This window comes from Cyprinodon tularosa, unplaced genomic scaffold (assembly GCF_016077235.1).
Source record: "Cyprinodon tularosa strain WSP-4 unplaced genomic scaffold, ASM1607723v1 ctg265, whole genome shotgun sequence".
In the NCBI taxonomy this organism is placed as follows: Eukaryota; Metazoa; Chordata; class Actinopteri; order Cyprinodontiformes; family Cyprinodontidae; genus Cyprinodon; species Cyprinodon tularosa.
This window is the reverse complement of record NW_024038969.1, coordinates 12868-38275: the sequence shown is the minus strand read 5'-3', so window position 1 is coordinate 38275 and position 25408 is coordinate 12868. Positions and strand designations below refer to the sequence as shown.

Here is a 25408-nt window from a genome sequence, read left to right as displayed (position 1 = left end):
TTTTAATGCAGGATGTTAAAAAACAAAAACAAATGTAAACCAGCCAATGGCAAACTCATCCTCCTCTCCTCTGCTTCTCTCTAACACATACAAGTGTGCAAAAATAAAAGGTGATTTTGAAGTGAGTGCTGTAAAAACGGTGTCACAAGCAATTTGTCCTTGGTCGCCCAATACTAGTGAACCAGTCCAGAGGCTTTCAGATACAAACCAGCCTCAGGACTTGTGAAGTGAACATTAATCGCTTTTGACAATTTGCCTGCACCAGTTGTAAATCTTTGTCACAAATGCTTAGATTCAGCACCAAAACCCGTATGGCTCAGTGCTATCTGTTTAAACCTAAGCTAAAAGTAGAAGAACACTGTCATTTTATGGTAGTTCTTGAGCACGAGCTAATTAATAGTAAAATAACGTGCCTGATACACCTTGTAAAGTAATTACCCTCTGTACTCTGAATGAAAACCACAACCACTCAGTCAAGCATTTACGTGTCTTGTGATGTTCAATGCCGCAATGTACGAGGAGGGAAACCCAGCCTGAAGAACACTAATTTAACTTGCATTATCTTCCCTCTGCAACAATAATCGAGCCGCTATTATAACCTCTGTTTTGAAATACCGAGAGCGAAAATATGGAAGAGGGCCACAAATCATGTGGAAATTCCACTTCATTATTAGAAGAAAAATCACCTCTTCCATTAATGTTCATCCATGCTGCTAATGCAGTGATGCCGAAAGGAGGGGAAATGTGATTAAGTAAACATGGCAAATCGTTGCTCTTTTACTCAAGTTGCAACAGGGAAAAAAAAAAAAGAGGACGCAGATGCACATGGGTGCTCAGATGAAAATGTGATAGGAAAAACTAAGTATGATGAATGAAAGGAATCAGCTATTAAATGTGGAAATCAAGGATGGCCAGACAGTACATACTGATCTAAATATCGTAATGACATTACACAAATTTATAGTTGGTGTACACAACAGGAAAAAAATAATGCTTTAAATGTGACATATTTGAAATTCAAAAACATTCACCATGCATTTTAAAAGGCAAGGGGAGGTAAACCTCTGCTTTTAGGTTAATGTTCTCACATCACCATTAAATGTGATTGGATTAGTAGTGGAGCACGTACATGCATGGACACCAGCAGAGCGTTTAGTTCAAACACATAGTGTTGCACTGCAGTAGCAATGTTTTTTACAACATGATGACTGTGTATTCATTAGTATACAGTCCTAGCAAGGTTCCAGATTACATCCATGTAACAATATTACAATAATAAAGTTGGTGGAAAGAATGTAATCTATGGTTTGGATAACTAATGTAGAGTCATTCTTATAATGAGGCTGTGATGATAAATCAGATCTTGTACATGATACTGAATTTAGACAAAACATTGCAAGATTTTCAGAACATTTCTTGTAAACTGACTGCCACATTTATGTATTGAGAAAAGGGCTATGTTTTTGAAAAATGACAAACTGTATAACCAGTATATTAGCCAGTCCAGGCTTGGCCTATCTCTAAACTGCAATTTTTTTGCTTGTCTAATCTTATGGTGGTTCCAAAGCTAAATAATAATATCTCCAGTTTGTGTTTTATCTATAGAAGAGTATTCCAAAAATAACTCAAAATATTATTTAGCATTTTTTTTGTTCAGTGTAGCTAAAATAGCTATATTCTATTCAGTTAAAGTATGTAATATGGTGATATAATGATATAATGATAATGGTAAAATCCATCATAAGACGGTCTTAAAAGTCAAGAGACTTATACATTTCAGAGCATGGGCTCCATGCACAACTAGACTACTTCCTGAATTTAGGGCAGCTCTTCTGTTTTCTGTCTTTTTCAACTGGATAAACTGATTAATCCAGGTGTGCCTGACCTCAGTACCCATGGCCAGACACACCTGGATTAATCAGTTCATCGTGCATAGAGACCCTTGCACAAATTCTTAAGGCACAACTTCTTGTTCCACCCTAAATGGCAAAAACATACAAATTAGGCAACACAAATCTTTAGATCAGAGGATCTATTTTTAATTTAAGATAACATATAATTAACATTTAGATATGCCATTTTTTGTATATATATATATATATATATATATATATATATATATATATATATATATATATATATACATACACTTAGTTAGAGTTTGGGCACCAGTATAACTATGCAAACTTTTTACAAAGCAGGTTCCTTCATCAAAAGTTGGCATATCTTTATTGCATCTTTAAAATAATTTTGCTTTTGTTTCTATTTATTTATTTATTTATTTATTGATAATAGAAAATCAAGGGGTCTGGAAATATCTAAAGTTGTTAAAAACACAAAGTGCAAATGTGGAAAGTTTAATATTGCCCCTAACATTTGTAAACAGTTTAAACTTGCACCATGCAAGCTCTTTGTGGCATACCTGTAGAGGTGCTTATAAGAGCAGACAGACCCTAATTAACCAACTAATATCAACTTGTCAAACTTGGGCTACTTTATAAAGAGAAAAGTGTACAAAAGACATAATGTTACCACAACCTCCTAAAATACATAACAAAAGTGTTAGATATAAGGTCAAAATAATTCTAATGATCAGTTCTATATTGCTTCAGGCAGCAATAGGAGTAACTGATTCTTTTTTTTTTATTAAATTAATTACACCATGTTTTTCTGCATGAATCCAATAAAACTGTAGTAATTGTACCTAGGCTATCATTCCGTGATAGCCTTAGGTAATCAGAGTGTGAGCCATTCTTAATTCACATGTCAAATACGCTGTAAATCTCTGCAATATGTTAGTATGTCTGTACATGTTCTGGAAAAGCTGCAGGAGATATAAAAGTTCAATCCAACATCCTAATCCCTTAATCCTAAACACTTGATAGCATGCAATGACGCTTCAAAAAGTGTTTGAAGAAAAGGGGGGAAAAATGAGAGGGGATAAGAATGCAGTATTACCAGAGGTTTGTTTCAGTGTACCATTCTTTTTCTAGGAAATTCTCTCTAAAAATGTGAGGTTGGTTTAAAGGAGAGTGACTGACATTTTCAATTATAGTAGATCATCTATTCATGTTCAGATTTCACTAAGCAAGCCTGAAACCTGCAGTGAGAGAGACTGTGTACACCTGCAGATATTTGGCATGAAATAAAGGAAAATAAATTCAAACAGGGGGCCATCTTTTAGACATAGCTTTTATGTTAGATGTATAACAGAGAGCGCTTCTCGTTCTGTTTAAAATGCCTTCTCTTCACAGGGCTACAAGGGGAGAAAAACTAATGCGTGAAAGGGTAGAAATACTGCATTATTCTCCCCCGTGGTTAAAATTGGTGTGAAAAACAATTTCAACCGACACACGACGACGGAAACAAAGGATGCATTTTTCCATTCTCACATTTTGTTCTTTCTTTTTTGATATTTTGTCACCATGTCTTCCAAACTGCCAGAAGTGAGGATGATACCAAGAAGGGAAGAAGAGGAAAGAGAAACAGCAAAGTTAAGATACACAAATAACATTGCAAAAGGACAAAATGAGCACCAAAGTGAAACATTTTACACTTATGCAAACATGAAAATAACCATCTATTGCTCTGTAAACAGGGATGCTGTTTGTAATGTCTTTCTTTTAGAGGTTTGCATTATTGCAGTCGGTGTTTACTTCCCATAGTTCAGAGCGTGCATAACCCTCAACCTCACAGGAAAGAGGCAGGCAATAATCAAACAATGGGGGAAAAAAAGCAAAGAGACAAAAGATCAGAGGCAGGAGGCTGAATTAAACCTTTTGAGGAGTAGTTTTGGAGCAGACAAAGCGTATGACTCAGAGAACAAAAGAGGTTAGACAAGTATGTAGAGATGATTGACAGCCTGCTAAGAAAAGCAGCAGGTTTTGTAGTTTGTTAGCCCTTAGCTACACTGCAGTGTGTGTACTGAAGCAAAGGGAACAGAGCCTTACACAGCAGTGAGTTGGACTCACAGCATGAAAGACAGTTGAGATTATTAACATTAATAATGGCTTGTTTCTCTTTTCTGTCCTTGTAAACTGTTAAAAGTAAAGCTCTATGTTTAAATCAGTGTTGCCAACCATCCCTTAAAACTGAATTATCCCATATTTGAATTTGAAGGGCACTTATGTAATTAAATCTCATATTTACAAGCTGTTTTTTTCGTTTATCATCATCACAAAAAGGTGAAACTCATTATTATTTATTAAGAAAAATATGTTGTATCTGACAAGCAAGGTCCAGTATGAAAAAACAAAGACAAGAAAATACTGTATATTCAGGAAATAAAGGCTGCTCTGTGTACCGGGAATTTGTAGTCACCTACAGAGGAATTATTGATTTTAAAGGACATGTAGCAAGAGAAAAGAGGAAGCAGGGTGAAATTATACTTCAAGCAAGACATCTCGAGCTATAAAAAAATTACTCTTAATAATCTGACAATTATATTTTTTTCTTTTGTGTAATTACAAAACATGAACAAAAAATTGTATTAATTACACATTGAGAACTGAACTACCTATAACCTATGAAACGTTTATAGGTTACAGGTAATTCTCTCTTTTTTTTGTTAAACTGTGACTGCAAAAAATATATAAACAAAGAATAACGGTTCATTTTTATCTCCAGCATTTCTTAACAATTTAAGAGTAGAAGCAGAAAACAAGGGCAGGGTTTTTCTTTAACAAAACATGTTCTTTGCTATAATTAAATTTACCACACATCATTAAAACTGCTTGCAGCTAAAATTATTTTTCAACGCTGCTTTTGTGTTTTATTTCACTCTAAAATAAGCAGGGTAAAAAATAAGGGTAAAAGTCGTTAAGAAAAACCGTTTCAGGGAATCATTTAAATGGATTACCTGAAACATTTATAAATTACATCTTTAAGGCCTCAGACTATTAAAATGAGAAATTTAATTGGATTTTGGTAGAATTTTCATAAGTAGAACTAAAGCAAATATAAATAAAAAAAGATAAAAGTTTTCAGCTTGGTAGAACTTTTTTTTTATAATTATAAAGTAAAACCAAAAATGTAATTAACTTTTTTGTCAAATCAAATAGTTTTATTTGAAAGGACCTAAACTAAACTTGAAATAAAGAAGGTTCTAGCATTTTAAAAGTGTTATAAAGTTGTAGATTGGCTAAACGAGGATCAGCTACTATCTGAAACCAGTTTACTGTTCTTATACGAGCATTTACCTTTAGAAATGGAATATATTATAGAGGAGTAATCCCACTGCCCTGGCCCCTCCAAGTATAAACAAGATAGGGGATTTAGTTTGTGCTCCTTAATCTAATTTCTGAAGGTTGAAAACATGCATAAACGTAGGACCTCATCCAATTGGAACAGTGCCAGCATTAACGTGTGCATTTCTTTCCATTAACATGTTATGAGGACATGGAAAATGTTTACAGTAATTTCCATAGAACAGCTTTGAGCTGGGATATACCTGTTGATTAAGTCCTCATTGTCATCGCTCTCCATCTCATCCTCGATGGCTGCCTGCAGGTCCCCGATCCTTTTAAAGGCCAGCTTGAGGTCCACTTGTAAGCTCTGATTTGCTGCTTCTAAGCTCTCAATGTCCATTTCCTGGCAAATGAACAGCACAACAAAACAGGTGTCATTATTCTTGAGGATAATTTAAATACAACAAGGCTAACAAGGAACCAAAAGCCTTACCAGCTCATGCTTCTTCCGGCTTGCCTCTCCCTCCTTCTTGGACAGCTCAGCCATTTCCTCTTTCATGTCTCTCATCTGCCTTTGCATGCGCTTATTCTGCTCCTTCTCCCTGGTTTCAGCTGTAATGCGTTGGTTTTTTTCCTCAGTCACCTTTTCTAGGTTCTCCTTCAGACGGCCCACTAAACTCTGTTGAACAAGTTTCAAGTTTAGAAGCATAAAAAAAAAAAAAAAAAAAATGGCAACCACATTATACCTCATCTAAAGTTTATTTTACTTAATCTAATCTTTAAATACATTGTTTTTTGGCATTAATTGAAAAAATAACAATTCAGACAAGCTATCATAAACACTAATATCTTAATTAAAAATCCCATTTTGGAGAAGAGGAACGCAATTACCATCTCAGAATAAGCTGGGGTCTACATGCTCTGCTCTGTTCTAAACTCCAATTTCTGTAATACAGTGAATGTTTCAGAGTAAAGATAATAAAAAAAAGTAAGGTGACCTCGCATGACAGAAGCTCAGACCCAAATCCCCAAAATAAAACTACTCACTCGACACCACTTATCACTTTTCTATAAAAAGCAAACGCTTGTTTCACTAAAATTTTTCCAAGACCTAAAAATGCTCAAAAACAAATTCAACAAACAATTTTTTATGAAATGAACAAAGCAGATTTTAAAAAGAGAAGATTTTTGGATCACGTAAAGGTGAGAAAAATACTTTGCAATAACTAAAAGGGAGGCTTATATTTGCCTAGATTATGTGGTTAATTTTCTACTTGTTAGTTAAACATTCCATCTATAAAAAAAAATAAAATCATCATAATGCACAAAAATTATTCCCAAGGCTGAAAATAACCTGCAAGATTTTTGTTTGTAAAAATATTTATATAAATATAGATAAATTGTCATGCCTTAAGCTAAGTTCCTTACACTTGATTAACTTTAAATCCCAATTCAAATCATAGTAAAATAAAACCACAACCAGTAACTAAGGACCGTTGTGATGCATTGTTGAAATTTAGAGTAAGTATTAGTAAGTATTATCACGGCGCATGTTTTTAGGACTTTTAAGGCATGATAGCAGTAGTTCATGTTCTTCCTTGTACAAACCATGATTTTAAAAAAGTTATTGTACCATAAAATACACATAATTTAACTATGGTCATTTCAAAGAGCATTTCTATAGCATTTTTATGAGATAACTAGCATTATCTCACCTCCAAACGCTTGATTTGAGTCTTCTCATATTCTAGCTTAGTCTCCAGCTCACGGATCTTTGCCTCCTGGCGACTCACGAGTGACTTCTCCACCATGGACTGTTCTTGGAACTCTAGCTGGCTCTGAAGTGAATGGAGCTGGAAGGACACCACACAAAGAGATGATCACACAAAGTCGGTTACCGGCGAGAAAGCCACAGCTTACTTCCTTCTTATTTGTCGCTTTTCTGCTATGTCTCTTTTGTGGGCTGTATAAACATTAAGAGCAAGTCTTGATCTTTAAATCTTCAAAACAGATTGCTGTTTACTTTTTTCACCCAATTTGAGTTAATTTATTCTGTCTTGGTAAATATAAATAAGGTGCATCGAGTCTGAATAATGAGTTTGAGATAAGCCTCCACTCTGCTTAAAATGGTCAAAAACAGAAGCTTGTGGTTCAGGCTGGGTAACAGTGAGTCACGGTAATTTCACAGGCTTTGAAAAAGGCTTCAGCTTCATGCAAAGCACGTTTGTTCTATCTAAATCCTTTTTTCTTCCATGACTGATAAAAGGAAGATAGACACGTCACAACAAAACTGGCCCGAAAGGCAGCAGGGCACCTAATGAGGGACTTCTGCATCTGAGACAAGGAGGATTTGGTGCTCTCCTTTGATATTTCTAAAAAAGCCAGATTTCCCTCCTACTGGGAATGAGATAACCACTTCAAGGTCAGATGCTTTAGATAACAATCAGTGCCTACTCTGGCACATTTTAACAGTGGCTTGCAGCCCGCTGCGCATCTTAAGTGTAGCCAGAAATATTCTGAAGGGTGGCCCTTGAGTGGCTTCGGCTCTCGTAAATTTTAATAAAGCAGGAATATGCTGTCGTGTTTGGGAGTGGCATGAGCAACACGCTGCTTTGCAGCAGATGGTTTTATTTGTTTAATCCACTGCAGATCCATCCACTCATCAGCTACACCAGTATTATCCTGTACTGAGTAGCAGGGACATTGGGTTCTATCCCAACTGGAACTGAACGGGAGGAAGGGATGCCAGTCTATCAGAGAAAGGATAACACCGACAGAGAGATAACCATGCACCATTACTACAATCTAGAATTATCAGTCAAGATGTGGATGTGCTTTCAACAGTGGAAATAAACAGCTAAAATGGAATAAGAGGACTACAGAATGAAAGGCCAAAACAGACCAGCAGGTTTGAGTGCAAAATGTTTCTGCTGTGACTCAGAACCTTCAATCTATGATGACAAAGACATGTGGTAACTTGTGATTATGATTTATCTCATGCAGATGTTTAGGTATGGGGAGGATCGAGCTACCTATTCCCTGCATGCTGCTGCACACTGCCAATCAGCTGCAATGCTTTCCTTTGCTAATATCCAGGGATATACAGTAAATAAACAAATAAGAGAATCTTTACTGAACTAATGGTAAAAAATAAATACTTTTGGCAACCGATGAGCCGCATGCACGTCCACCAGCCAAACCACATTACTACATTAAGAGCGGAGTTTCAGATTATCATAATGTAGTAATATTAGCTCATTAGTTATTGTTTTAACAAATACTAATAGCAGAACTTTGTAGTTTTATATAATAATTGTTATTAGTACTATACATTGCTTTATCAATCAGAAAGATAAACATAAATAAGATTCAGTTTGAATTTGCAAATTAAAGCAGATGTGCAGACGCATGAGATAATTTGGGGAATTTGTATCAGATGCTGGCTATTTGGATGAGGGCAGAGCATCATCTAATGAGGCTTGAGGAATCTCAATTAGTTTAATGATCAATACTGGGTAAAAGAAATAACAAACAAAAAAAATCTCCAAAACTCACTATTCTCTGTAATGAAATAAATAAGTTGGAAATCTGAACAGGTCATTCTTTTATAATTCACAGCATGTTATTTAATTTAAATGCTCTCAAAACACATATGAAATAAAAAATATATTTATTTAAAAAAAAACCCAAAACAGTTTCTTTTTTTTCAATATTTCTCAATCTTCTTTTGCTGTCACTTGGGATCTCTGGGTCTATCATCTCCTTTCCTTTCTGCTTTGTCCACCATCACAATAACTGGTTGGTTAGGCATTCATTGTCTCCATTTGGAGGTCCCCACAGGATCCTGGCCTCCTAATGTTCAACCACTTTTAGCTGAGTTTCCCACTTTTACCGTGGAACTCTGAGCTATTCTCTGCCTAGATGTACCCATAGACAATTCTAATTGTTATTTATAGTGTTCCATACACCCTTTGCTTGCCAGCATCTTAACCAAAAATGTTATGTCAAGAATTCTACACACATATCGAATTTCCCATCTTAACAGTCCATCCTAGACCGTTTTAGAAGCATCTCTGGACAGTTTCTGTCTGAAGTGGTGGACCTCAGCCTCTATTGCATTACTTGATGCACATCATCTAGAGCAGTGGCTCCCAACCTGTTTTTGACTAAATCTAAATACAACATAAAATCATACTATAAATCTGCCTTTATAAAACTGGAGCTTTAAACTTGATAAATTTGGAACAAAATACTGAACAAAATTATATTTTGACTGAGTCCATTTGTTTTACTTTTTTTTCATTATTCATGACACCTTTGATGAGCTCAGATGTGGGAAAACAGCCGATACCAGGCTGTTCTCTACATCCAGTCTGTTCCTCTACTTGTTACTGATTTCTGTCGAAGCTTAAGGTGAATTCAGACATATAAGAAAAGCTTAAATTTTGGTTGAAAAAAAGCTTATTTTTTGTTTTTCATGTGGTTTCTCACAAAGTAAAACAGATCGCAGCCCGATATTATTACCTGAGAAATAAAATATGTTCATTTAACCCTTGCAATGCACTCGCAGACCACTAAGGTTATGAGTACCCTGGTTGGGAATGACTGATCGAGAGGCTCATCTTGCACAACAGAGTTGCATGGCTTCAAACCCTCTAACCATCAGGAATAAAATAGGTTACAAAGAAATGTAACATTGTCATGATTGGGAAATCAGAGCATTTTGATGGCTGCTGAAACAGGCCAGTTGCAAATGTCTTTCATTATCTTAACATTCTCCACACACTTCACCGTATAGCATGTATAATGTATTTCATAGATTTTTATGTGATGGTTTTGAAACTATTACACTGATAAAAATGTTAAATAACTGCTTAATTAAATCTAGTTAAATAAGGTCCACCTTTTGGTAATTTAATCTCAGTCTAAATACAGCTTTACTTTGAAGGCTACGGTTTGTATTTTGATTTACAGTTAGCTTATTTGTGTATACTGTAAGATACCGTACATAAAATGAAAAACTTGACTACATGATTGAAATATGTGTTGATATAAACATTCCTCGTCTCTTTATATATATATGCTAATCTGTAAAGTAAAAAACTACTGCCTCCATAAATGTCATCTTTTTCATTATAAAGGCTGCTTTGACAGGAGTAAAAATTACATCTGCAGGCTGTTCAATGGCATATTAGGACGTCGGTGGCATTGCAGTTAAAATACATTCAGCTTCAGCAGCCCAGAAGAAATTAATTTTGCAACATCGATCCATCAACTAAGGAAATTCCATTGCCTTAATATATGTCATACCTAACACCAAAAAGGTTATCCTCTGAGCAAATGGTACTCCATTAGGAAAACATGATAAAAGCTCTATTATAAAAGCATGCCTGAATCAGATGCGTTAACCTTTTTACCATATCACTCCAAACTTATTCAAAGCCTCACTCATTATGTGACATCTCACAGGATACAATAATTTAACCAATCAGCCAAAATATGAAATAAACCTGTTAAAACCTCTGTAGTCCCACATGTGTGGGGGTAGCATGATTCATATAAAAAGGAATTTTGTTGGCGAGCTATACGATGGCCATTCAGCATGTTGCAGGAGAACAAGAAAAGAAGGTCAGCAGCAAATTAAAGCTTTGACCTATATCAGGGATGCTAACATGCTTCTAGTGACAAGGATATCACGCTGATGTGCAGCCAGTAAACTGTGACCCATGCATTTTTGAATCATTACTGCAAAGCCAGCCATCTGTTGGCTCTTAAAATATTCCAGTGAATAAATGAAAGTGTTGACCTTCCTAATGAGGCAGGAGAGGAAAAAGTCATAGGATGTCACACTTCAGCTCTCTGACTGGCATTAGGCATTTAGTTTACAGAAAGAGGTTTATGATAAAGATTGGTTTTAAAATCTAATACAGATCAAGTCATGAATCATTCAAGAAATGGATTTAAATCTAAGCAAGGATTCAACTATAAAGAGGTTATAATTTAACACAGTTCTTGCAAGATATATTGCACTTCTAAACATCAATTTAACCAGTTTGCAAGTATTCACATAATTAACCATAAAAGCAATAATGAGGTAATTTTAACCCTATGTCAGAAAATCTTTATGGGAGTTTAGATGGTTGAATTTATTAAATAAAATCAAATATAATTTTAATTTCTTAACATAATGCTTAGGTTCTAACATTTGAAAACCAATTTAAGCTGAATAACATTTTCTTGGTATTTTTGGAAAATTTGTAGAACCAAATAATTCATTCATCCTTCCATCCATTTTCTGTCACGCTTATTCTAGCAGGGTTGCGAGGGGTGCTGGTGCCTAAATCCAGCTGTCAATGGGTGAGAGGCAGTTACACCCTGACCAGGTTGCCAGTCTATTGCAGGGCAACAGTCAGACAAACAAGACAACAACCAATTACGCACACACTCACACCTAAGGAGAATTAAGAGAAGCCAATTAACCTAACTGTCACTGTCATGATTTTTGGACTGTGGGAGGAAGCCAGAGTACCCAGAGAGAATCCACGCATGCTCAAGGAGAACATGCAAACTCCATGCTTAAGGATTCCGGGCCGGGAATCGAACCAGAACCTTCTTGCTGCAAGGAAGCAGTGCTACCGACTGCAACACTGTGCAGCAGAACCAAGTATCATCAATAAAAATAATTCTTTGCCCAGGGATTCTCAATCCTGGTCCTCAAGTACCACCACCCTGCATGTTTTAGATGACTCTCTGTTATAGCACACCTGATTCAAATGATTACATAGGCACCTCAGCAGCTATCAAGTGCTGTAGATGGTTGATTAATCTAAGTCAGGTGTGTGGCAGCAAGGAGACACCTGAAACATGCATGGCAGTGGCATGTGAGGAACAGGGGGCCGTTTCATTAAGCAGGTTTAACAAATTCCGATTTAAATCAGCAACTCCTAATTGATCTAGCCTAAAGTCAGGAACCTAGTGTCCGGTTTCACAACAGCTGCTATGAATTAGTTCAATCAATTTTAACTAGGTCCACTCAGAGTTAAGTGCATGATGAACAACAAGTATGAAAAGAGATTATCAGTGGAGCACCGATTTAACGAGTCAACATGACAACACGCAACAGGAAGTGCTTATTTCAACCCACTCGAACTAGAGATTTTAATGCAGAAATGTGAACAATTACAATAAAAAAGAAGAATGTGTTTAAAAGACAGAGAAACAGCGCTACAGCTACAAAGGAGAGGAAGATGGCGAAGGAGAAGATTGTTGCTCCCGTTAATACGTAAGTTTATATGAAGTGGGCTATGGCAGGCCGTTTTTACATTTATTATAAGCCCTTCTCTCTGCTGTTCCATTTGTAGGTCACTAAAATAAGATTCCTTCTGATCAAAATCACACTCCTAGACCTAACTGTAATAATGTATTTTGTAAATTACATTTTTGAAGCAGAAACAGAATTTTAGAAAGATAAAAAATTAAACCAAAATGATACTAGTAAGAATTAAGTTTTATATATCTAGCAATGTTTATACATTTTAATTGGCAATTTCTGACATTTATCAGTTTGACTGAAAATGTATTTATGATATCTGAAGAAGATTTTTTTTTTTGATAGTTTAAATAATACAAATGCTGACCAGTAATATTAGGAATATAGATATCTTAAATGAATGTATAGATATCCAGAATGTTTATTCCAGATGTGGAGAATGTCATTTTGTTTGAAATGGTCATTTAGAACCAGGGGTCTGTTATATAAAACTGGTCCTATAGTCATTCTTATCGATTGAGTAATGTAACGAAAGTAATTTCGCTCTGTGATTCTTAAAGTATTTCTGGGGCGTGCTTTGGTGTCAACACGACTTAGTATGGAGGCCTTAGTCCTCGACGCGGGTGATCCGGGTTCGAATCCGGCCTGTGGTTCTTTCCCGCATGTGTCTCCCCTTCTCTCATACCCCCTTTCCTGTCAGCTTACTGTCCATAAAAATGAGCCACTAGTGCCGTAAAAAAAAAAAAAAAAAAAGTATTTCTGATTCTGATTTCTCATTGACTGTTGTGAATAAAACGGTGCCCAGCTTAAAAGAGCTCCTGCGTGTCGCTGAATGTGTGCATTAATGACCGAACTCATTGAATTAATGTGTAATCAAAGGCAAAAAAATTGCTGGGTGGAATATAAAAAAAAAGTCTAATCAAACAAAACTTTCGCGACCCCATGCAGTACCTCCGTGGACCCCCTATGGGTCGCGGACCCTCTGTTGGAGACCTCTGACTTGTACAAAGAAAAATGTATTTTTCAGATATCAGGAATACATATCCAGTAAAACTAGTACATATCAAAACGGCTTCTCATAGATATCGTTAATGTGAAATCTGGCAGCAGGTGAGGATGAAGAATAAAAATATTCTTATATATAGAACCTATGGATCATCTCATGCATCTCTCATGGTGATTCAGTCTCCTTTTACATAGTAAAGTGGCTGTTTGCAGACAAATGACCGTTATAAGTAGCTATCAATCACATAGAATGGCTTCAGATTGTGCCAGTAGGCTCATTAGGTTCTTATCATCGAGCAAATTTTAATCCTAACCCTAAAGTAATTCCTTTTCCCCCATGGAATTAATGAATCTATATATCTGTAATCTGAAAATAATTTTAGTAGTTCCTCATGTACTGTAAATATAACAAAATAAAAATAAAATTACCCGCATCTCGCTCATATTCAACAAACCAAAAACACGTAATCTCATGCCCTGTCAACTGAGTTGTAGAATCCACTTCCTATATTTAATTCTCTGTGAAAAAGTGCCAATTATTCTTTAATAAGATCCTCTTCAAACGGACATGCAATGTGTGTATCAGACCTAGTAAATTATATATATATATATATATATATATATATATATATATATATATATATATATATATATATATATATATATATATATATATATATATATATATATATTTATTTATGGTATAATAAACTGGCCAAAGGAGGAGATAGAGGCTACTGACATCAAGACGAGAAAGCTCCTCATAATGCATGGAGGGTTCCACCCCAAATCCAGCACTCTGAGACTGTACACCAAGAGTAGCGAGGGAGGCCAAGGGCTAGTGAGTGTCAAGACCACTGTCCAGGATGAAACAACTAAGATCCAGGAGTACATCAGAAAGATGGCCCCCAAAGACAAATGGCTCGGTGAGTACCTCGGGCAGGAGAAAACCGAAAGTGAAGACAAGAAAGAGTAAGGAGAACCATCATGGAGGGACAAGCCGCTGCACGGCGTATACCACAGACAAATAGAAGAAGTGGCTGATATCAAAAAATCCTACCAGTGGCTGGAAAAGGCTGGACTGAAGGACAGCACAGAGGCACTAATCATGGCAGCACAATAACAGGCACTCAGTACAAGATCAAAAGAGGCCAGGGTTTACCACACCAGGCAGGACCCCCGATGCAGACTGTGCAAAGATGCCTCTGAAACAATACAGCACATAACAGCAGGGTGTAAAATGCAGGCAGGAAGTGCATACATGGAACGCCACAACCAGGTAGCTGTCATAGTGTACAGGAACATCTGCCATGAGTATGGGCTGGAAGTCCCAAGGTCAAAATGGAAGACACCTCCTAAGGTAGTTGAGAATGACCGAGCTAAGATCCTGTGGGACTTCAAGATCCAGACTGACAAACAGGTGATGGCTAACCAACCAGACATCGTGTTGATGGACAAACAGCAGAAGAAGGCAGTAGTGATAGATGTGGCAATCCCAAGCGACAGCAACATCAAGAAGAAAGAACACGAGAAGCTTGAGAAATACCAAGGACTGAAGGAGGAGCTAGAAAAGATGTGGAAAGTCAGAGCAGCAGTGATGCCAGTGGTAATTGGAGCACTGGTGGCTGTGACCCCCAAACTGGGAGAGTGGCTACAGCAGATTCCAGGTAAAACATCAGAGGTCTCTGTCCAGAAGAGCGCAGTCCTAGGAACAGCTAAGATACTGCGCAGAACCCTCAAACTCCCAGGCCTCTGGTAGAGGACCCGAGCTTGAGGATGACACATACCACCCCACGAGGGGTGAGAAAACAGTTTATATATATATATATATATATATATATATATATATATATATATATATATATATATATATATATATATATATATATATATATATATATTTATTTATTTTATGCACAAAACTACGACAAAAATCTTACTGTATCAGGAAATAAAACAGCGTGATTGGTTGTAAGTAGCACAAAGACAGAGGGGACTCCGAGTCTACTGAAGAAAACCTGCTACTGACCAGTTTAGCTCTGGGGAGAATGTTACTATGATGACTGAAACAGAGGTTGAGGAAACTCTTTGTGAACTGGAAAAGTCAGAGTTTCCCTGTTTTCAGGTTTAGACAACTTGGAGTTTTCTGTAAACCTGCCTCATGAAACGGATCCCAGGATTGAGAACCTCTAATTTATGATATTTGATTCCTGCTTGGAAAACTAAATAAAACAAGTAAGCAGATATATATCAAACAAATAACAAACAAATATCAAAGCACAATCATAGCACATCTTCGAATGCTAGGAGGATAATTTTAGTGTCTTTATTTCTTGAGCACTTGATTTCGCTCAAATTTCTTGCTCTATTGTTATTAGACTGTTTCTGGGATAGTTATCTCCTGTCCTGGATCCCAGCCCTACAGAAACCAGTGCTTAATGATCAAATCTATCAGGCCACATAGGCATCCAAACCAAAACTCCTTGACCATTTCATTCAAAAGTTCCTGAAAAGGGAAATATCTTCACCTTAAAGTTTGACAGAATCATTTTTCCAGCATCTTGCTTTCAAACTCCTGTTCCAGCCCATTATTGATCACTGATCTAATTTTTCTCAGACTCCTTCATGCTCAATAACCCATTTCTCCTTAATCGAAAGTCTGCAGGTTCTGGAGCATTGCCCAAACTTGTTAGAGCTACATTTTAGTCTCACTTTCTTTCATATAACAATTACGCGATTGATCCAGTTAGTTATTCATTAAAACTATTAGTCAAACTACGTATAGTTTATAAAAGCTTTTATCAAAGTCTTTCCTATGATTTTATCTCATTTCTACATTGGACTCATCATCAGAAAGCAGTTGACAAATCACCTAATCAATAAAATATTCTGTAAAGATTTAAATTGTTTATTTTCTTGTTTTGTTTTTAGTCTAAAAGTAAGAATTTGTAGGTTATACAGAAAAAATACCATGTGTAGGAAAGTTGAGTAATAAGCATTATTTATTCTCAGCACTAGTGTGGTGTTAAAATGAAGCCAGAAGAAGGACAAAGATGCAAAACATGAAGACATGTCAGTGGGTCATTCAGGGTTCAATAGAGAGGACCTGTTTGGTATTATAATAAAATAAATAAATAAATAAATAAAACATTGATATATTGTTAAAACTGCTATATTATATTATATTGATCCTGATTAAATGATCACAGCTGGTTGACTTATTTTATTCTATTTCTGTGTTTTACTTTGGTTTTGCTCTGTTTGTTAGTAAATAAAGCACTTTGTGCATATTTACCACAACACCACCTGAGGCTTGTACAAACAAAGTGAGCTAAACCCACCCAGGATTACTCCCAGCCTATCCAGCTTAAAGCCCGGCGTACACTGTGTGATTTTTTTTTTTTTTCAATTCTTGCACGCATCTGCTGCTCACACTGTCCGACTGAACGCAGGGTTTAGTCGGACAGTGTGAGCAGCAGCTCATGATTTATGTTCGGCCCGACGCTCTCATGCGATCTGCATGCTCACACTGTGCAACTAAAAACCACTTCGGACTCAGCTCCGGAGTGAGATGGAGCTGTTCTGTAGCTCTCTATCCTGAAGCCAAACAAATAGAAGGGGGATATTAAGCTCACTATAGTTAACCACGCTGCCTTGACAATTTGTGCAATTTTGTGCTGAGGATCCTAGAAAGAAAGAGCGACGACGTCTTTGGAGAAAGGACGTGGCTGAGCAGGCGTGGCTGCTGCGGTCCGTCAATTTTGCAGACGGAGCTGCATTTCAGTCATTGCCTCCCTGCCATGCTGCTGTGTTTACATCTGAGAGGAATAAAAAGAAGAATCCTTGTTTGCTCATGCGCACTGAGCGATTTGCCCACGACGGTCCTTTCCTGATCAGGAGGTGGTCGTGAGAGGCTGATCACCGCTTGTAACTCCCTGTACACTACACGACCCACGACGCACGATCAAGCTGAAAGTCAGCCCAATCGGAAAATTGGACAGTCTACACTGAGCTTAACCCATCCAGAAAGATGGCAATCAGGATAAGAGATATTACAAAGCAAGTTATCAATTCACTTATTGAATCCAGCATTAAATGATCATAAATCTCTGAACACGCACATATAAATGGGCGGGTTCAAGGTTTCAAGAAATGGTTAGGGCATTGAGCTTGGAATCCTGAGGTTGTGAGCTTAAAACCCACTCCAACAGACTGCCACTCTGGGTCCCTGGGCCCCACACTGCTCCCTGGGTGCCAAAAATGGCAGCCCACTGCTCCCCAAGGGGAAGCAGAAACTTTATTTTGCTACGCTGTACTTGTGACGCTGGAAAAAAAAAAAAAGGAAGCAGACCAATAATAATCATGAGCAGAAAAGGGAGAGAGTGCTATATCTCCTGTGAGGAACAAAAACTAATCTTACAGAAATACAAAGAGGAACATGTCTTAATGAAAAGACAAACATGGTGGCATCAGAGATACCAAAAATTATTTAAAGTTATTTAACAAAGCATGTATGTAACCCCTCAAGAGGGAGGAGGACCTGGCAGCAGATCATAATCAAACAAAAAAACCTGTGGTTAGTTGGACTTTTTAAATCAATTATGTATAAGCAACACTAAAGCTGGAAGCTGATGCCACAATTGCATCATATTAATACAAAAAGGGGTTAGTGTAAGAGAAATCGTCCTGATTTTTGAGCCGTGTCAGAACTCAGAAGGGACAGATGGTAAAATCTACTCTGATTTTAAAGGGTGAAAGTCCTCAATTACCATGTAGCTCTAAATGTACTGAAATACCTCAATGTCTTTCCTACTTAAATTAAACTTCCTGCGATGATTAGCATTTTTGTTTAGCTCTTATACAGACTCTCTTCCAGGCAGAAAGGGATGTACATGATAAATGTTCAATTTCCCAGCAACATTATAGCCTTCTTACACATGTTTATTTATTTTTTTTTATTTACCTGGCAGTGCACAAGAAGCTGCCACACATAAATCTGTGATACACATTTGTGATACACGTTGTTCCAGGATCTGACATATATATGCCAGTCAGCCTGTGGAAAAACTGTATCCCGTATAAAAGTAATCGTCATCATGATTGTTTGTGGAAGACACGTTCCCATCTAAACACTTTTCTCACAGGTTGCACCTTGGATTTAATCTGGTCTTCAATTAAAAGGCACATTATTGTTTCCCAAGCAGCTGATTGGCTGGTGGGTGGAGCCTTTTATAAGATTCAGATCAATCCTGAACGTGAGCCTGACCTGGAGCAGATTTGCCGTTCAGAGTAAATTACCATGTTAACATGCCTCACTAAGAATTAATCCAACTTTTTGGTGCTGAAAAAGTCAGTGTTAACCCTGAAGTTACCTCTCTAAGCCCATAATCCTGCTTCATGGCACAAGCCTCAGGGGTTCATTTCACAAAGCAGTTTTAATCAACTTTGAGTCCAATCATTGACTCTGAATTGATCTAGCTTAAAGTTGGAATATGATCAGTCTATTCAACCGACCAGAACAACATCTGGAAGCTGGGGCCTGGGTTCCAAATATGCCATCAAACATGAACATATAATATGACCTCTTGCATATAAAAGACCAAATTGAGCATTACACTAATATTTTCTAAAAAATATAAATGAAAATAAATCAACAATTGTATCCAATATCATGAGCCACGAAAGGTCCTGTAACTGAAGACATGTTAAAGAGAGGTGGCTTAGTGAATGTGATGAGGTATTAGAACAGTCAGGCAACAGTCGGGTGAAACTAACTATCTATTATTAATTTTTCAGAATCAGAAATACTTTATTTTTCTTAGTGAAATAAGATTTTAACCATGGGCTATGAACACAAGAAGCTCAACATCCTACCAGACCTACAGGTTCAAGATTGCATATCAAAACTTAATTTTAACCAAATTAACTTCCATCAAGTGTACCAGATGCCCCTGTATTAACATTATGACTAGACGGCCAACTGGTTCCTACAAAAATAACAGTGACATTTAAAAGGTGACTCAACTGTGACCAACTGCTGCAAAGGCTGCTTTCATATGTGTGAGAGAGGAACAAAGCTTTTTTTTAGTTGACTGAAATAATTATAGCACACAGGACCAAAATTTGTGTTATGTCCTGTTATTACATTTTTTTTTCTTCAATAGCTGAGTCTCACTAAAGGAAACACATCTCATTGCATTGGTTTCAAATTGCCACTTTTTCTTTAGTGTTTTTGTGTTTTCAAATCAAATTATCCTAAAAACACAAGCTAACTGTGAGACTGAAGTGGCGAGGTTGTGTTGGCAGATAAATATTAGGTTTTTTTTCCACTGTAATGGTTTGCTGACACGTGGCCTCGCTGTATATGAGGTGAAAGAACGATTCCCAATTTGGCTGTGAATTTCCACAGATTTGTACCATTTACATGTAGATTGCGTTTGCAATTTTCGTGAGAAAACGACCATAGAAACGGAGTATTCATGGTCATAATAATCAGCGATACTCTGAGAAAGGCTGAGGTATAATCAGAGAGAAGTGCTGAGGTAGTGAGCAGGTTCCCAAAGGCTGCTGTGGAGGTGCTTACGATTACTTCTTTTTACTTTACCTTTTCTTGGATTTCCTGCTTCTCCTTTGTGGCTTCCTCCAGCTGGGCCTGCAGATCAGTGATCTGGCTCAAGTCTCTTGCTGACTATATCACACATACACAAAAAACAGAATTACATTTGGCTTATGATAAAGCAACAAAGGATGGGATGTGAGTGTGTAGGATACGTTTCAATTATCTTGGAACAAAATGGCTTTTAATACGAGTGGTTCATAAACACAGCAGGTTCAAACAGAGCAATTGTCATGTGGTTTTGATGTAAAGCAGATCTCTCTGATTTGAAAACACATGCTGTGTCTCATACACACACAGTACCTGCACTGCAGAAAAGAAATTGCCTCAGAAATGCAATGTATGATTTTTGTAAATATATGTTAAATCAATGGGGTTTCCACAGATATAAATATGATTCACATTGCAGTGTTTTAAGCCTCCTCATGTCTCAAGAAAATTTTATCAGACATAAAAAATAACCTAAGTAATCTGAAAGTAGACAATTAGATCAGAGCAAACAAACCTTTAGACATCAGACTAATTAGACATACAGTAATGAAATCAGACCTAGTGACATCCGAAAAAAACAGTTTTAGAACGAATGTTTTCAGACTAAATGGACTCAAACTGAAGGCAAAGGACCAAATGCCAACAGACCAAATCTAATAAATCAAGCAGATTTGGATAAAATGGCATGAGATGAGACACACTTAGAACAAAAACTATCTAACAAACCAATCTGAGGCAGAACCACATCAAACTAAATGAAACAAGAACAGAATCAGACTAAACAGAGTGTAACAGAAGGCCCGGTGGAAAAAGCAAAAGACTGTTCAGGGGCCAGTTACTGGTCTCAATGGTACTACAATTTGAAAAAGTTTGAATGTAAATACAATGTTCTGTCTTGCAGTACTGCTCCTGGTTTAAAGTTTTTTTCAAAGACTTCCAGGTAAGGTTCTGGAGTCCATCGTCATCTCTGCCGTTTCTTTGCATAAATACAGGCATCCACTTCAAAAGATGTGTAAACCAAAACAACCCTACATCAGTGAATCATAGGAAAAGGGAATACTTTTTAAAAATGAAAGCGCTGCATCTCCTTTAAGCAGAATTTAGACTAGCTACTGTGTCAAACTGTGGATATTCATCCAGCTAATGTTAGTTTCAGTGTTTTAAAATCAGAAACCCAATAAACTTAATTATTCACAAACTTCCTCTAAATACAGCAGGGAATCATGTCACACTTTGCTTTAGTCTTCCACCACCGTTTAATCCTATCGAAAATCCCTTACACCAACTTACTGTTTTAGCTATCAGTTAATTTAATTAAACTTGACAAATATTGACTGAAGTAGGATTTAATTTTTTAATTCTTACATTGAATTCTTGATTCAACTAAAGATCTTTAGAAGAAAAAACATATTTGTCTTAAATAATTTCAAAAAAATTAACAAACCAATGGACTTCGTTTCCAAGTTTGAAGGCATTTCACTTCCCATCCAGGAAGCTTTTTTAATACAAAATGTGAAATAATGGATAATAGTGGTTTTGTCCAGAAAATAAAATATGCCATAGAAAATATTAAAGCTGTTAAATATACTCAGTTTTTATGGCAATACAAATGTTGTAAAAACAACTACTACATCACAGACTTGCTATCAGTGTATCAACCCTCCAGACCACTCAGGTCTTCTGGCTCCAGCCTGCTCTGCATACCTAGAACCAGAACTAATCATGGAGAAGCAGCATTTAGTTCCTGTGCTCCACTTATCTGGAACAAACTTCCAGAAAACTGCAAAAGTGCGAAAAGCCTGAGTTCCTTTAAATCAAGACTAAAAACACATTTGTTTAGGATTGCCTTCGACTATTCTAGTTAAACAGTTCAACTAAAACATATTGTCTTTAGTCCAACTGTTTTTAATATTCTTTTTTGGTTCTGCATTTTTTTTTTTTTTATTATTATTATTTCCTACTTGCTTTGATTCTGTTTTATCTTCCTGTATTTTAATCATGTAAATAACTTTGCATTGTCTTTGTACTGAATTGTGCTATACAAATAAATTTGCCTTGCCTTGCCTTACTGCAATAATGTGTTATTTTTGTAACCTGATGATCTCATACTGGACTGTGACTCAACCAGACCAGATATAACCAACATCAACAGACTTATGGAGTCAGACTAAACAACATAAGATGAACTGATTTGGACAAAAGGCAACCGGCCAAATGGTACCAGATCAAATGGTGCACAACCAGGCAAGCTAAGAACAAATACTAAAGGGAAAGAGATAAAATGCTGTCATATCACACGCCATCGCAGCAAATGCTTTAGAAAGGATTCTAAACGAATGCCCTCAAACCAAACAGGCCAAATGGAAAAGAAAACACCATCAGATCAAATGTATCTTTGTTCTCATGTGTTTGGATTTTTTTTTTTTTGTCCTTGTTTTGATGGGGGGTTTTGTCCGACTTTGGTCTGAGGCAGTTTGGCTCTATTGCATTTTGTCTCAATTTATTTGGTCAAATGTGTCACAATGTTTGTTTTCTGAGACCCAAGGATTTTCTAAATTATAGACTGGTCTTTATTCTATTCATTAGAAATACTATTGGTCCTTGCTCTGACATTTGAAAGGCTTTCAAACAGATAATTGAAATTCCTCAAAGGTTTAACCCACCTGTGCAACTGCTGCTTTGTGTTTCTTCATCAGTTCATTCATGTCTTCCTGATCCTCCTCCATGCGGGACTGTAGGTCATTCTTCTCCCTCTGTAGACGGCTGAGCTGCTCCTCCAGCTAAGTGACAAACAGAAAGGGGGAAAAAAAGAGACAAATTGGTACAGAATGTCAGGATTTATTCATGATCTATCAAAAATGATAAATGACGATTAGCTGGCCATGCTAGGGTAGTCCTGGAGTTTCATTTTGCAGCATTGAAATATAATCTATTTCTGGCTGGAGGATGACACCAATTGGAGCTAATCAATTGGCTCATTTAACCCAGGCAAAGTGCACTGTGTGCACTGTACTGGTGATATCCTATTTTGAGTTTCAGCTGGTAACACCAGTTCTCAGTGTGAATTCTCTAATCTAGGAAGATATTTGCAAGACCTCCCTCACCATAAATGCAGCAATTAAAAACCAAAACAGACACACGGCACACTGTGTGTCATCCCAAGAGACGCAAATATCCTCCGTCTATGAGTCGGAAATGTGGGAAGAAGTCTCGTGAGACAGCTATTAATGAGCAGACTGAGAAAGAAAAAAATATATTCAGCAAAGCTCATTTAAACTTTAGAGCAAAATGTTGAAATCAGACATATGCCAAAGGGCGTTTATTATTTTAATATCCCAGCATGGCCTCTTGTATGCATATAAATGAGAACCATACTGCAATTTGATATGCACAGGCCCTTAAGTAATTACACACTGTTGTTTCTGGGTGGTGACTTCCACATAAGAAATGTGAATATTGAAAAACAAATACAGGAAAAACAAAAGTCTCAACAATGTGAAATGAGAAAAGTGTAGATACTAATGTGTTATAATGTACACCTTGGTGTTAACATCTAATCAGAAAAGCATCTTGCCTTGGACAAGTAAACTGAAAAGACAGAATAGAGACAGATGTGAAAACTTACCGCCATCTTGGTTTTTACCACATCTTCCATTTGAATATGCAAATCCTCAATTTCAATCTCCATGCCCTTTCGAGCTTTCACTGCTGCCGCACAAGTAAACTCTGACTCCTCCAGCTGTGAGGCACAGGGGGAAACGTGCAAGAAAGAAGCGAAGGACAAACGTTAGTGGGCCAAGATCAAGAATCCCTGCTGGATATGATGAAAGATTTCTTCACTGTTGCAGTTTCTAGACTAAACCCTCTATATCCAGTATATTTGTATCCCTTATTAGAGGCTGCTGTAATGTCATCTGTTGAGTTAGAGAAAATAACCTCTCAGGAGGACATACTTGATTTTTGAGCTGGGTAATCTCCCTTCTGCTGGGGGCGTTGCTCTTCAGGTGGTCCAGCATAATCTGTGCGTCAGCCAGAAGGACTTTTGTTCTCTTCAAGTCTTTCTTTAGCCTCTTCTCCGTCTCCACATCCCTTTGGCTAACCTGAATAACGAATTACCCTTCTGTAGTTATTACTGTTACACATGACCATCTGCCCTCTATTTAAACTCAGAGCACCTCTCAGGACTTAAAAGCATTTTATTTCCAATCAAGAGAAGTGGCCCAAGTTGAAATCACACACTCTACCGCACAGAAAGGTGAATGTAGTACCTGGTCCTTGGCAATCAGAAGCTTGGACTCCAGCTCCCGTTTTTCACGCAAGACTTTCTGTTTGTCGTCGTACTCCTCCTCCAGCTGTACCTCCATCTGTTTGAGCTGCAGGACATGGACATGTCAAAAGCACAGGAAAGGAATATCAATTATCATAGCTATTTTCTAAAACACCACTGTTTTAAGCCTCTTGCACCTATTGTCATCCAATAATATGTTTCTGCTATTCGTAATTTAGTTTTTTTATTCACTCACTGGCCTCTTTATTAGGTACACCTTGCACGGGGTACACAGCGTCGGTTGGACCCCTTTTTCTTTTGTAAGTGCCTTAATCCTTCATGGCATAGATCCAACAAGTTAATGGAATAATTCCTCAGAGTTTGGCCCATATTGACTTGACATCACACAGATGTAATGTTCAAGATACTATTCTGAGATTATTCCCGCTTTATGGCATGTTGTGATATCCTGCTGGAAGTAGCAATCAGAAGATAGGTACACTGTGGTCATAAAGAGATGGACGTGGTCAGCAACAATATTCAGGTAGGCTGTGGCATTGACAGGATGCTCAATAGGTACTAAGGGGCCCAATATGTGCCAAATGATGTCTCCCACACTATTATACTACTAGACCATGTCTACATGCCTACTTGCATTGATTTGCTGCCATGTGATTGTACAGTTGGACAGGTGTACCTAATAAAGTAGCCGGTGAATGTAGATTTATGGGACCTTCCAAAAAAAAAGAAAAAACGATATTTTTCAAATATGATTTTGTTGCAAAAAAAAATGTAAAATTTTACTAAGATTATCTGTGATAGATGAACATAAAACACAAAACCATTAAGTGAAAAAATAAGATTTATGATATTTAAACCTTATGTAATGAAATAAAAAATAAACAAAAAAAATAATGCAAGCATTTTTACCCATTTCATTTCACTTCATTATCACCGATTAAAATTTACTGTAGGCCACTCACTTTAAAATTCACCTGAGACACTCTTTATGGCATTTATGTAAAAGTAACAAACACAAAATTCATAGCTGAAAGCAATATAACAATAAAAAA

General features: G+C 36.9%; 1 protein-coding gene across 1 annotated transcript in view; it reads right to left on the bottom strand.

Annotated features, from left to right (window-relative positions):
* The window catches only part of LOC119786105 (unconventional myosin-XVIIIa-like), a gene marked incomplete at its 5' end in the record, with an annotated part of 42039 nt that overhangs the window by 9352 nt on the left and 7279 nt on the right, over positions 1-25408 (bottom strand). The window contains 9 exons of the mRNA XM_038289204.1: positions 3393-3437; positions 5450-5589; positions 5680-5865; positions 6902-7039; positions 20066-20149; positions 22732-22848; positions 23694-23807; positions 24022-24168; positions 24337-24441. Of these exons, the coding sequence (XP_038145132.1) occupies positions 3393-3437; positions 5450-5589; positions 5680-5865; positions 6902-7039; positions 20066-20149; positions 22732-22848; positions 23694-23807; positions 24022-24168; positions 24337-24441 (1076 nt within the window). The remainder of the gene's footprint in view (positions 1-3392; positions 3438-5449; positions 5590-5679; positions 5866-6901; positions 7040-20065; positions 20150-22731; positions 22849-23693; positions 23808-24021; positions 24169-24336; positions 24442-25408) is intronic.